At 43.6% G+C, this 14696-nt stretch overlaps 1 protein-coding gene across 1 annotated transcript; it reads left to right on the plus strand.

Annotated features, from left to right (window-relative positions):
* Positions 1 to 301: 301 nt before the first annotated feature.
* sulf2a (sulfatase 2a) lies at positions 302 to 13962 on the plus strand (the record flags this gene model as incomplete). Its single annotated transcript, XM_080845465.1, has 20 exons — positions 302 to 470; positions 1120 to 1359; positions 2162 to 2313; positions 2758 to 2927; positions 4605 to 4755; positions 4945 to 5120; positions 5244 to 5372; positions 5548 to 5604; positions 5868 to 5997; positions 6287 to 6485; positions 8554 to 8815; positions 8940 to 9036; positions 10935 to 11029; positions 11125 to 11184; positions 11392 to 11558; positions 11839 to 11981; positions 12104 to 12212; positions 12439 to 12472; positions 12926 to 12979; positions 13932 to 13962. 20 exons carry the CDS (start codon positions 302 to 304, stop codon positions 13960 to 13962), a joined length of 2625 nt encoding a protein of 874 aa, XP_080701591.1.
* Between the last annotated feature and the right edge of the window lie 734 nt (positions 13963 to 14696).

A 14696-nucleotide genomic window follows, 5' to 3' on the forward strand; every position in this document is an offset into this window, starting at 1 on the left:
TTATGAACAGTGTGAGGTTCACTGTATGATGGGGGTAACTGTATTTAAGTAATGTAATGTAAATATAGGTATCCCATCATACATGATTAGCCATGCATAAACCAAACATACAGCTCCTGTGATGTCCCAGCGTGTTGGGTTGGGACTGCTGAAGATGGACCGTCTCGGATATCGGTGTTGAGCCAGGAGGAAAGCCTCTAATGTGCGGACTATTGTGTGTTGACATAGGTGCAGTGACACCAGATCAGAGCTGAGCAGAACTGAGTTGAGCTGAGAGGACGGGAGACTGCAGGCCAAAGCCATGGCAGGGTGTCGCCTGTCTGTCAGCATCCTCTTCCTCATCTTCCTCATCGCTGATGGGTCATCGTACATCAGCGGGCAGAGATGGAAGACACGACTGCAGAGGGATCGGCGAAATGTTCGACCCAACATCATCCTTATCCTTACTGATGACCAGGACATTGAGCTGGGTAAGTGTCTGACAAAAAGAGGACCTTTAAATGATAATTACCATCGAAATCCCACATATACACACACGCCCAGACACTTACAAGAATTCCACTGACCTGCCACTTGGGATTCACAACTTAAACTAGATTTATAAGAAGAGTCTTCATGGTTTGACATTTGTTGTTGTTGTTCAGGTTCTTTTACAACAAAAAGGCTATTGATAGTTCATCAATAGACAAATCTCCAGACAGAAAAGTAAAAAAGTGCTCCAAACTGTGTGTCTCCACTGAAACCATTGCCAGTTTACTTCACTTTAAATGCCCTGAAGTGCCCCCAAAAGCCCCACTGATGGTCTCTGTGCTGGTCTGATTGGCTGAGAGGGCTGCCTCTTCACCCGGGCAAATTTATGGTCAAGCACCTATTACACCAAACAATCAGGAGCAAGCTGAATGGGCCAGTGGGCGTCTTTTCTTCCAGTCCTCTCTTTCTGTCTTTTTTTCAGAATTCAGAATACAGAATCAATGAACAATTAAACACATGCCTAAAGTTGGCAGAGTACAACTGTGAAGTAAACAATTAGACAAAACAGTCATTGGTAACAACAAGTATCTTCCTCCTTTCCCTTTCTCTCTCTCTATCTATCTCTCTCTCTCTCTCTCATCCTCCCAGGCTCCATGCATGCCATGAATAAGACTCGTAAGATCATGGTGCAGGGCGGGACCCACTTCACCAATGCGTTCTCCACCACCCCTATGTGCTGCCCCTCACGGTCCTCCATCCTCACGGGGAAGTACGTGCACAACCACCACACCTACACCAACAATGAGAACTGTTCCTCTCCATCTTGGCAGGCTCACCACGAACCACACACCTTCGCCGTGCACCTGAACAACTCTGGCTACAGGACAGGTATGTTTGAGTGGGATCTGTGAATTACAGAGCATGATGGGATAAAGGTGTTTAAACATACTCACACTTATTACGTATTTGTACAACAATATACAATAGTTGGCCCATTGCTGTTTGTGAAGGACCGGACGGCCACCCCACGTTGTTTTTGGGATGTGGCGACTGGACTGGGTGAAGTTGAGGGGAAAAACACTGCACAGGAGATTGTGGCTTTCTTATATAAAAAAAAAAAAAAAAATGTATTTACAAGGGGCTATAAACCCCAACACAGTGCCCATAAAATAAACAAACAAAAACACTCAGGCCGTACCCCCCCCGGAGCTCACGTGCGTGGCACCCTGGGCACCTGCTTGGCCGATTAGGCCCAAATAATGGCACCTTCTCATGGCCCAAAGCCAGGCACCAAACTAGGCCCAGGCACTAAGCTCAAAGCTAGGTACATCGCTAGCCATCCAGAAAATAAACACATAAACTAAACACATTGAATTGGCACAATTAACACGGCACAGAAACAAGACATGAAAACAAGGCACAATGACAAGTATCCACACATCTAGATACCAAACCAAATACACCTCAAAATACAGCCACGTTTGCTTAATTGGATCCAACATTGGAAGCAGGTGAGCCCAGCCATAACCATTATGGGGGTGGAGTCCAAAAGTCTTAAAGGGCCCCATCCCTTTTTGCCACGGTGAGGAGGGGGAGAATTCACCTTCTCACATTTGTACAGTCAAAACTGACTTCCTATTGATCATAATGCACTAGAGTCTTACTTGTCATTCCTTACCCATCTCCTCAGCCTTCTTCGGAAAGTACCTGAATGAGTATAATGGCTCCTATGTGCCCCCGGGATGGAGGGAGTGGCTGGCACTGGTGAAGAACTCTCGTTTCTACAACTACACCCTCTGCAGAAATGGCATTCGCGAGAAGCATGGCGAGGAGTACCCCAAGGTGCAACACTAAGACCCTTTATCTTTATTGACATTTTTTTATCTTATTTAAAACTTTTTTTCTTAAGATGTGTGGTTAAAAACAGACCTACAATCTGTCCTTTTCCCTTCTAAAATTGTAGCAAATAGGCTGCTTTATCATGCTCTGATAGAGAGGCAATGTTTACTCATCTGTGAAAACACAAAAACAGACTTTCCATTCAGCAAAACTGTTTTTGGCATGTAGAAGGCAGTGTTTGGCCAGTGGTTGTAAAACGGACTGTATTCCCTTAACCATCTTGTTTTATGTCTTTACCATCACTGTCTTGTGTTTTTCTTTATATTCACTATGTATTATAAATACTATCAACGCCAGGGCTGTCCATTCATCAGTCTCAGCCATGTCAGTTCTTATGAACACAATCAGATGTTGATTTGTAACACTCAGTTTATTATGTTGGTGTAGGATTACCTCACAGACCTTATTACCAATGAGAGCATCAACTACTTCCGCACGTCCAAGAAGGTTTACCCCAACCGGCCCATCATGATGGTGCTGAGCCATGCAGCTCCACACGGGCCTGAGGATGCAGCCCCGCAGTACAGCAACGCATTCCCCAATGCCTCCCAGCACATGTGAGACACACACACACACACACACACACACACACACACACACACAAAATTGATTTTTCATCTACGCATAGACAAATCCATAAAACATAGACACACACATAATCTCTCCCCCCACCTCTCTCTCTGTCTCTCTTTCTGTCTCTCTTTTACACACACACACATGTGTTTGTCATCAAAACAGGCTTCACAACAGACGTCATACAGAGTCAGAGACTCAAGAGTGCAGTAAAAGCCTTAGTCTCATAGCAGTTACGCGAATGGATTTAACTACCGCTACGATTGCCAGTATATTATGGCATTATGTACTTTGGCCCCCTGAGAGAGATTAAACAATGCTTTCACAATTAAGGCCCATCCCCCCACCCCTCTGCCTATCTCTCCCACATCACAACTCACAATCACAAAAGCTTATTAGCAATCCATGTTGCCAGTGCATTGTTTAGCATAATTGCATTTTGTTTCTTTTTGCCTTATTAACTTTAATGATTTAATACTGTGGTGCATATTGGCCAATCTCACAATGAACAGCAGCCGGCTTAGCTCATCCACCAGCTGCCTGTGCAGATTGTGGCAGTAGCATCTACGCCCTCCCTACAGGCATAGCTATGGGCTCATTAAGGTCCTCGTTAACATCTGCCAGAGCCCCAGAAGCCTGAACTTGCTCCAGCCTCCGTCATTATTGATTCCAGTTTTCCCTGCATGTGCAATCGATGACTTTCAAATGTCTAATATGGTTTGGCCTTCGAGATGTCGAGAGATATTAAGCGATGGTGATCTGAAATGACTAAGCTCTTATTGGGCAATTTTAATTATTGATTAAGCTGTCCCATACTTCGAATGAATTGAAGCATTGTATGAATAGGCATTTTAATGTAAATGTATTACATGAAAAAAGCTTGCTGAACTAGTAGCAGCCAATTATAATGTGAAATTAAATCTCACAGCAACAGTAATCTCTGTTTACAGTGGATTCTTTCTAATTTCATTCCATTATATTTATCAGGGTCCAATGCAATAAAATACAATGTAACAATGCAATCTTGCAGTATTCACCAAAAATCACATCTTTTTTTAAGTATGCGGGTAATTTGCAGCGAACACACTCTTTGAGAGCTGAAACCTTAACCTTTTTCTTATTGGGGCTTGTATAATTAATGTAGTGAACATCATGCTAATTTTCACAGGGTGATGGAGGTTGTACCTTTCCTAAGGCTGGATAACAGTACTGTATGATAATTTTGTGCACATTTTGTGGTAGCTTTTTTAGTTAAAAATAAATACTAAAATATTTTAAAATATGGTGGTTGACAAAGAGGGGTAGCCTTCTGTGCATCCTCATTCTCTATTTTCTCGATTTGATGATGCACCTCAGCCAAAATATGGTTCAGACCAAAAAAAAAAGGTTGTGTCGATGTGTTCTTTCCAACATTGGGACCCATTTTGTCCGTTTAGAAATAGCGTTGTTAATATCTTTTGGAATTGCCCTCCACAAAAGTATTTTCTTGTAAAAGTGTGTGCCTTCCTCCTCAGAACCCCCAGCTATAACTATGTTTCTAACCCTGTGTGCCTCCCTCCTCAGAACCCCCAGCTATAACTATGTTTCTAACCCTGTGTGTTTTCCTCCTCAGAACCCCCAGCTATAACTATGTTTCTAACCCTGTGTGCCTTCCTCCTCAGAACCCCCAGCTATAACTACGCGCCTAACCCTGATAAGCACTGGATCCTACGCTACACAGGCCCTATGAAGCCAGTGCACATGCAGTTCACCAACATGCTGCATAGGAGGCGCCTGCAAACCCTTCTGTCTGTGGATGACAGCGTGGAAAAGGTGAAGATGCACACACGCACACACACACACGCACGCACACAAACGCACCCACACGCACACTCGCTGTGCGCACACACACTCACACTTAGTTTAGCCAAAGCAGAGGAGTGCAATATAATTGAACTTACGTTCATGAAGGGTGTAATCAGCGGTGAAGAAACAATAATCCTGTCTTTCTGTATGTCCAAGGTGTACAACATGTTGGTAGAGACAGGAGAGCTGGACAACACCTACATCATCTACATGTCTGACCATGGCTACCACATCGGCCAGTTTGGGCTGGTCAAGGGGAAGTCCATGCCCTATGAGTTTGACATCCGTGTGCCCTTCTACGTCAGAGGACCCAACGTGGAGGCAGGTGCTTTGTAAGTTACGGGTCCAAACTAAGAAGTCTCACTTACCAAAGTAGCCCCCGGTTGCAGAAAAAGATGATCAATACAATTATCAATACATTAGCTGTGTCCTGTTTTTACCTCTTACCACCACAGAAACCCACACATCATTCTGAACATTGACTTGGCTCCAACCCTGCTGGATATGGCTGGAGTACATGTGCCTGTTGATATGGATGGCAAGTCCATCCTGAAGCTTTTTGAGACTGACAGACCTGTCAACAGGTACAAGGCATGCATATGAACACACACACACACACACACACACACACACACACACACACACACACACACACACACACACACACACACACACACACTTACTTCAAATTCAACTTAACTGCCGGTGTCTGTTATTATGGTATTGGATACAACACACTAAAACTCCTTGTCTGTCCAGGTTCCAGGTCAACAAAAGCAAGAAAGTATGGAGAGACTCCTTCTTGGTGGAGAGAGGGTAAGACTATTGCATCGACCCTGAGTAAACCAGGCCTTTCAAGTGGCTTTGCCAAAACAATGACATTGTTATAATCAGCTTTGAGTTTTGTATTAAATGAAACTAAATTTGTATTCAATTGTCTTGGTTAATGATGTGAGGGTAGGGTCTTGAAAGGTGGTAGCAGTGTTTTACAATGTTCACATCCGTTCAAGCAGCTTGTCTTCTTGCATTGTTACAATTAAAGGCATGGTTCTCATTTGCTTGTCTGTGATGACTGATAGAAAGCCGCTGCACAAGATGGGTGATGGGAAGGAGGTGGCCCAGGAGGAGAACTTCCTGCCCAAGTACCAGCGCGTGAGAGACCTGTGCCAGAGCGCCGAGTACCAAACACCGTGTGAACAACCAGGGCAGGTGAGCACAACCACTATGAATATGGATGGTCATCAACAGTCGTCTGGGCGTACACACGCACGCACACACACACTGTACACACACACACACACACACACACACACACACACACACACACACACACACACACACACACACACACACACGTTCAAAGTGTTTTTATACAATGTCATTAAGATCGTTTCTCCTTTATCTACTTTTCATTGTTTCCAGCTTACCTCATCTCTGTCTCACTCTCTCTTCCACTCCTTTTCTCTGTCTTGCTCTGTCTGTTTCTCTCTTTCCGCAGAAGTGGCAGTGTTTGGAGGACAGCACAGGGATGATGAGACTATTTAAGTGTAAGGGGGTGTCTGGCCTGTACTCGCCCCGTGCTCAGGGCCTGCTGGCTAGCCGCACGGCTAACACCTACAGTCCTTCCGCGCTCTCAGACAACTGTGACTGTGAAACCACACCTGCAGTCAAGAGGAAGAAGCTGCTGACCAAACGAAGTGAGTGCCGGCCCTGCACTTAATTCAATTCAATTCAATTTAATTGATATAGCATTTATATAGCAATTTTCTGAAGGCGCTTTACAGAGCCCAGAGCCGGGACTATCTAGGCTATCTTAAGAGCCCTGAAGGGTTGTTTAGCTTATCGAAACAGAATGCCACTCTCTAAGATACTAACTTTGCAGGATTTTTCAGCAAAGAGAACCATTTTTACCATAGAGATCAGTAACGAGCACCTGTTCTGTCAGTAGGGTATGTTGAAGTGCTGCCACCAAGTGGGGATGAGTAAACACTACACTTTGCTTTAACCCTTTCGTGCATGGTGTCCACATGCGTGGACAGTTCATTAAACTTTCGCATTATCATAGTAATATTCTCCAAACCACATAGGGGCAGTGACAGTAGACTCAGAGCAATATAATAACAATATGTATAATCTTGTATTTGGAATGTTAACTGTGTAATGACATCATTAAGTCAAGATGGCTGACGGTGCTGAACATGTGCTGAATACTCCAGGCATATCTGTTAAAAACTTCTACCCAAGAAGGCCAAATCAGTCTGAAAAAAACATCAGCATGTAGAGGAAAGTGTGTTGAACAAATCTGTGTTAAAAAAAATGAAATTTGATGTAAAATATAGTTTGTACACCCTAAAAACCAACTGTCTGACATCATGCATCAGAGGTATCGGATGGTATTAAATTATTATAATTATTTTTTTTATTTGAATTTCAAGTTTAGGTTCATTTTGAGTAAAAAAATCAATCCAAAAAAAATCTAGACCATTTTTTTCATAATTCATGCATGAAGGTCCTATACTGTGACTCAGAGTTAATGACTTAACTAAATGCGATACTGGCTGTTCATTGTAGCACTAATGCCATAAACAATGCACTTAATACAGACAAACCTTGTGAATTCAAAGCTGAAGTCAAGTTTGCATTGAAACCAGTACATTTGTCTGCAATTAATAGAGAGGTGATAGTGCTGCCATCTAGTGCTGCCCAGATCTTTTCTGTGAAATTATTGCTTTGCTTTGTTTGTCGTTATATAGTGAGCAAAGACAAAAACCTAAACAGGGAAATTACATAACTAACTTTACTTTTTTAGGGCTCATTTTAAAGTGTGTGGAGTTTATATAGATGCAGTTCATGCTACTATACTGTCATGCAACCATGTGCTGCCTTAACCTAACATTCAGTGCGGGCACATGATGGCAGCACTCCGATCCCATCCAATTCTCTCCATGGGGTCTCCATGGGGGGTTAACTGCTCTATCTCAAAGCACATGGCAGTGACCAATCTAGATCTTGGCCGCGTCAGTTCAAATCAAATGCGGAATGTTTACATCTGCTACCGTTGATTATACAGTAAATACGTTGTGAAATGAAACAAAAACACACCACAGTTAAAGTTGTATTAGTATTGATTGATTCACATCGATATGAATGGATTACATGACTAACAACTGGTGGAAAGTAATATGAAAATATTTGTTCACTGAATTAGCGTTCTGTCCCAAACAGTTGCGTTCCAGTTTCTAAGTTTCAGTTTCGCTTTCAGTATTTCAACGTGAATGAGAGGGAGCACAAGAACTGAGCGTCTAGCAGCGTTTATCATATCATATACATTATATATGATGCATTTATATGTCTGTGGGCACGATCTCAAGCACGTGCAAAAGTTGTTGTTGTCCAATTTGAATCAGATACGGGAGACACATGCGCGCCCAGTCCAATTACCAGCGGAATCGAATCGTGTGTCCAGGGGTTTACATCGGAGTCCAGTGGGACTCAAGTCGGACACAATGAATCTAGTTCTGGGGAGACACATGTGTCCAATATCCAATTTAAATCGGACTGAAATCGGAAATTGGACACATGTGTCCACACTGATTGGTTGTTTATCAGGATAAAATCAGTTAGGCCTGTCTTGAGAAATAACTTTATGAAGGACCAGCTCAAACAATGTCAGAATTGCACAGATGAAGAATAACAAATGGACACAGGTTATGCTACCACCGTATGTGCTGCTTTGACTTCACCTTGGTTGTTTCTCTGATACAGAGATGAAGGCCCGTAAAAGTGTGGCTCGGAACCGCTGGGCCCGCTCCATTCCGCTCCAGTGGGACACCAACCAGTTCACTCTGGACTTGAAGGAGGGATACCGGCCCGTGGGCCAAAAGAACACCACAAGCACGGGGCCCGTGATTGGCCAGCAGGAGGAGGAAGAGGGCTTCAGTGGGATGGGGGAAGCCACCGCCTCTCCCTCCTCTTCCTCAGCAGGAAACAGCCTGTCTCCATCCACAGCACTCAAAGTCACCTACAGGTACCGCACCAGCAGCAGACTACACTACCAAACACATGAAAACTGGAGCTTAACAGTTTAGGCATAATGATCTGCAGTACGAGCCAGTGAAACCTTTTGATGCAGGCTCATTGTTTTTATCCAGGTGCTCCATATTGATGAATGACACCGTGAGCTGTGATGGAGGCTTGTACAAATCACTGCAGGCCTGGAAAGATCATAAACTCCACATTGAACATGAGGTATGGGTGCCTATGATTACGACCAGTGGCGGCTCGTCCATAAGGGCGATTGGGCGACGCACTGCCTATGGGAAAAAGAAGAAGGGAAAAAAAAAAAAAAAATTATAATAAAAAAAAAATTCCTGATGTATAAATTCAATTGCACGACTACATGTAAATGTAAATTTCATATATTTTTTCTGTCGGATTCTACCACTAGACCGTCTTATATGCCTCTGTATGTCATTGTCGAATCAGGTAACAGTCATTCAGTCAGCCTAGAGTCAAGATTCAAATGGCCCCGCCCCTTCAGGGCGATCTGGGACGAAATGAAAATCGCCCCAGACCTCTCCCATTGACTCCAATGTTAAATGCGTTTTTTGCACAAAACAGAGCTCTCAATGCATTCTCTATGGCTTCCGGGAGGGCTCGCCCCTCCAAGTCTAGTCATAAGTAAGCGACGCAAAAGGCTTTGGACTCTGTTCCATTTTCCCTACCTACCGTACCTACCGTACCTATACTTATACGCAGTACACAGTACACACTCACTAGGTACGCAGATTCTCAGCAGGTGAGTGCTGCTCCAAATCTAATACTCCGTGGTGCACTTACCGGAAATTACGATCGCGACAAGCCCCGCGTTCGTCTTTTTCGAGCTGAGCGGCTCTGCCTGGGTCCGCCTCTTCCGCTACGTTGACAAGATGGCGGCCGTTGAGAATGGACAGTGTACCCTGCTTCCACACTCAGCGTTTTGACCGTTATGAGTACAGATACGGGTCCTTTGGGTATACTTCTTTTCGACGCGGAAATGGGAAATCGGAAAACGGAACACCCTACATACTCACACTAAGGATGGTAGGTACGGTAGGTAGGGAAAACGGAACAGAGGGATGGTAAAAGCCAATGAGGACGTCACACAGCTTCGACAAAGGCATCTCAAGATGGCACCTGTTCAGCACAACAATTCCATCCGCTCTTTGACAGAAACTTCTTTTTAGTCAGCGTAATAATGAAGATAAATTGACCAAAAAAACAATTAGGACTTCCTAGACCAAAAGTATCCATTCAACAGTTTTCTACAAAGGGAGGGAAATTGGAACAAAAGAAAATCGCGGTCGTGAAGTGGCTAACGCGGTCTGTATTTCTATTTACCACTGTCACTTTTCATAGGTTTCACAGTGTGAACTATCTTTGAATAATTTTTTATGTGATGACTTATTTTGCTTTTGTAAGCCAATACTTTCAGTCAATAAATATCGTTGGTTTTGACGTATGTTGCCCCCTTCTTTATGTTGTTAGTGGACATATCATGTGTCCTGTTCAGCTATGTTACAACATACAACATTTGAGACGTGTGGATAACGAAAAAGTGGGATAATTTAATGTGGAGCCACATCATGTTTGCTTATGAAGGCTCCTGAATGTAACTTTCTTCCATAGCGTTCCACTTGTATCTTGCTACTCTAGCTATGTAGAAAGAGGGGAGATATTACTGTTGGTTGCTGCCAATAGTGGAAAAAAAGGTATTGCTGCATGAGTAAATCGGATAACTTAATACCTACTGAATAGGTCGCCTTAATCATAAAAAAAAAATTGCCCCCCCTGAGAATTTTTTCAGGAGCCGCCACTGATTACGACTAAATCATAAACTCCACATTGAAACTGAGGTTTGGTTGCCTACGATTACCACTGAAAGATCATACGTCTACATATTGCTGCATCTTAACTGTTTTTTGTATAATGCCAAATTCTGTAACATTTGTGTAGATTCACTTATTTGCTTTTGGCTGGTATACACACTGGGTGGGTGGACAAGTGCTGTAGGGATTTGACTTGTCTCTTATCCTGTCAAAAACAGTTAATTAGATGAATGTTTGTCCTCCTTATGATTGGCACATTATGTTTGTGTTTGTGTTAAGATCGAGACCCTGCAGACCAAGATAAAGAACTTGCGTGAGGTGAAAGGTCACCTGAAGAAAGTACGACCGAAGGAGTGCAACTGCAACAAGGACACGTAAGTGTGCTGGAGGATGAGAGGAACACCGTGGACTGATTTAATATGTATGTCACTGAAATATCTCTGTGTCTCTGTGTGTGGACGTATCTCAGGTACCAGCCCCCAAACAAGGAAATGTTCCGCCTGAAATCAGGTCGCTTGCAGTCTCTCCGGTAAGTGTGAGGGTCTGTGTGTGTGTGTGTGTGTATGTGTGTCTGTGTCTATGTGTGTTCGTCTTTTGTTTGTGTGACAAAATGGGCAGACATTATTTCAAACAAACTTTTCAAAAAATCACATAACACAGCTTGAGTTCCAGTAAACAACCCATTCAAGGCCACTCAAGTTCGTGGATCATTTCTGTTCTCTCTCTCTGTCCCCAGATTGACCTCTAAGGATAAGAAGCAGTGGCTCTTGAAGGACCAGAAACGCAGGAAGAAGCTGAGGAAGCTGCTCAAGCGCCTGCGGAACCATGACACCTGTAGCATGCCAGGCCTCACCTGCTTCACCCACGACAACCAGCACTGGCAGACCGCCCCCTTCTGGACAAGTGAGATACTACCCCTACATCACAGCCTCTGTTCATCAAATGACTTACTCTACCACTTCTATTCAGAGACCTGTCTGGCAGTACTGTGAAGATCTGACTTTTTCTTTCTAAATGTGTACACAAGAGTTGAGGTCAGATCCTCACTGGGCAATGAAAAATACTACTATCCTTATGAATATGATTTGACTTGAGATGTTTAATCCTATGTCTCTGTATTGAGTATTGATTGATTCCCATGTTGCATTTATACTGTAATAAAGCAAGTGAATCCTCTCTGCAGTGGGTACATTCTGTGCCTGCACCAGTGCCAACAACAACACTTACTCCTGCCTGAGGACCATCAACGACACTCATAACTTTATTTTCTGTGAATTCGCCACGGGATTCCTGGAGTACTTTGATCTTAACACAGACCCATACCAGGTACGTAGAATGTTTTACATTTATTTATAATATATACATTAATACGTTTATATTTATTGCCTTAAAATAGACAGTTACAATTGATTTGACCTGTGAATGTATCTGTGTGCTTGTCTGTGCAGCTGATGAATGCAGTGAGTACACTGGACAGGCAGGCCCTCAACCACATGCACCTGCAGCTCTCAAAGCTACGGGGCTGCAGGGGCCACAAACAGTGCAACCAAGAGACAGGTACGGTATGGCCGCCTCCAGTATACATACACACACCACACCCAGTATACATACACACACACCACACCCATACATACCTGGATGCTGAGTCACCTCAGACACACATCCCTCTTCGGTCACATTCAGCCCCTTACATACACTTCATGACCACACACAAACACACACGCCCACACATACATTTGAGTGGCATTTCACTTCCAGGTTTTTATTTTTTATTTTCTTACAGGTGTGAAAGAACGCAGCTATGTCAAAGAATACAGGTACATTTCCTCCCTTTTCTACAAATCAAATTGCTTTCACAGCTTATGTCGATGAAAGACAGATTTGATCATTCTTGTAACTGTAGGTGTTACTACTGTAAAAAGCTTTAGCTGCCTAACTGTTAAATGCATTTATTTGCATGGGCAGTGTTGTTTCCGCACATTGAAAATGAAATAAAGCTATCTTTTGTGATAAGCTCTTATTTCTATTGCTTTTAAAGAAAGATTGGCCATAACTGCTTGTTACTGCTGTGTGTGTGAATGTATCTGTGCGCGTTTGTGTGAATGTTTCTGAGCGCATGTGTTTATGTTTGTGGCACTGTGCGATTATGTGTGTATTTGTGGGATGTATGTTGTGTGTGTGTGTGTGTGTGTGTGTGTGTGTTTGTTTATCTGTGTGTGTGTGTGTGTGTGTGTGTGTGTGCATGTGGGCGTGTCCCTTGCATGCTTCAGGCCACTTCACCGTCGAAAGAGGCCAAAATTGAAGAAACAGACGTCCAAATCCATGTGAGTTTGTGGCGCATCCATCTGCTGCCCCTGCATTCCGCCAGATCCCCGCCATTCCCGCCGTGTGTCCGTCATCCCATCCCCATCCCTCCGTCAGATGGCCTAGCTGCATGCTGCTCCCAAAGCCTCCTTGCTCCCTGCGTCTCTCTCCCTAGGAAGGGCCTGCTCTGAGAAGGGCATTTCCATGACACGTTCAAACAGTAACCTCATGAAGAAAAACACCATTCTTGAAGAATTAACACAATATGTCTTTATGGTTCCTTAATTAGCAAGCACTACCCAGGCACTAGCCCAATATAATTTTGTCTGTGAGGTGCCCGCATTTCATCCTGTAGCCATGCAGTCATATGATTAGCACTCAAAATGAAGCGTCTGTTTGAAAGTGTCAGAGGAGGCTGTAGAGCTTCCCATGGCCTGGGTGGAGCTGACTGTATCTGATCTCTTCTATGGGAAAGATTAAACTCAGAGTCCTCAGAGTCCCCAGAGCTCCAAGAATAGAATGTGTGGTGAGGGAATACAATGGGGACTGTGTGCTCTTCCTCTCCTTCTCTCTCCCTCCTTCAATGCTCCCTTATTCCTTCCGCTCCTCTCTCCTCTCCCTTGGTTCTTCTCGTTTCCTTTCAATCATCTGACACATCTAATTTTGATCATCTTTCATTACTGTTCATTTGTCATGTCACCAAATGTAGGTTTTCACATTTAAATAGGCCAACCCTGGAGCAGAAAAATAACACGTCCTGTTATATTGAGCAAAGAGGGTGAGAAAGGATGAACAGCTTGTTCATACCAAAACTCTAGGGGACATTCTGAAACAAATATACACACTGAATCTGAGAGATGATGGTGGCGTTTCTCATCACAGATTATTGCAGCTCTGATTGTGTGAAATATATCTATATCCTGTGTGGATAATCCAATCGAATGTTTTGTCCCTTTCATTTCCTTATTCCAGGGGTCAGATTTGGGAAGGATGGGTGGGTTAACCTCACATCTGCCTCTCCCTCCATCACCTGGTGGGTATTCAGTGTTGAGGAATAAGGATGGGTGAACAGCTGAGGACCCTGTCCAGACATCCCCTCTCTAACCCCACCACCCCCACCCCCACCCCCACCGCCACCATGCCGTACTGCATCAGAGCTGCATCAGAGGGGCCTCACAGGTGGTGGGGAGCCGCTGCTGTTCCAACTGCACTGCCACTACACAGCACTGTCAACCCACATGGTGTGGACAGGAATAGCTTCTCTATCCTCTGATGTCTCACTTTCATACATGTCACACACACACACACACACACACATTCATTTTTTTATTGTACTATTTTTCTCCTCAGTCATAAAAATGTCAGGATATTCTTTTTTTCTCTCTGTGATGTTAAAGCAGATTTTGTTTTGTTTTCCTGAAAGATTGTGCTCTGTATGATTTCCTCAGCAAGCCATTTCCATCTGAACAGCACTTTTGTGGTTACAATTAAGAATACTGGCTATTTTCCTTGACACTGCATAAGACACAGACGAGGTGCTGAAAGTCCACTCTCAAGTTGACCGTGCGTCATTTGATGTATTTTTTACTGTAGATACTCTAGCATGGACTTCAAACTGAACTACTGTGAATGGTATGGAGAGACACTCTTTATTTCCCTCTATACAGGAATGTAAAACAGGTCTTATTTCGGTCTTTTCTCAGTGAATGTGTTGGTGTTTTTAGCTGCTCCACTGCA

This window comes from Sprattus sprattus, assembly GCF_963457725.1.
Source record: "Sprattus sprattus genome assembly, chromosome: 10".
NCBI classification, from domain to species: Eukaryota; Metazoa; Chordata; class Actinopteri; order Clupeiformes; family Clupeidae; genus Sprattus; species Sprattus sprattus.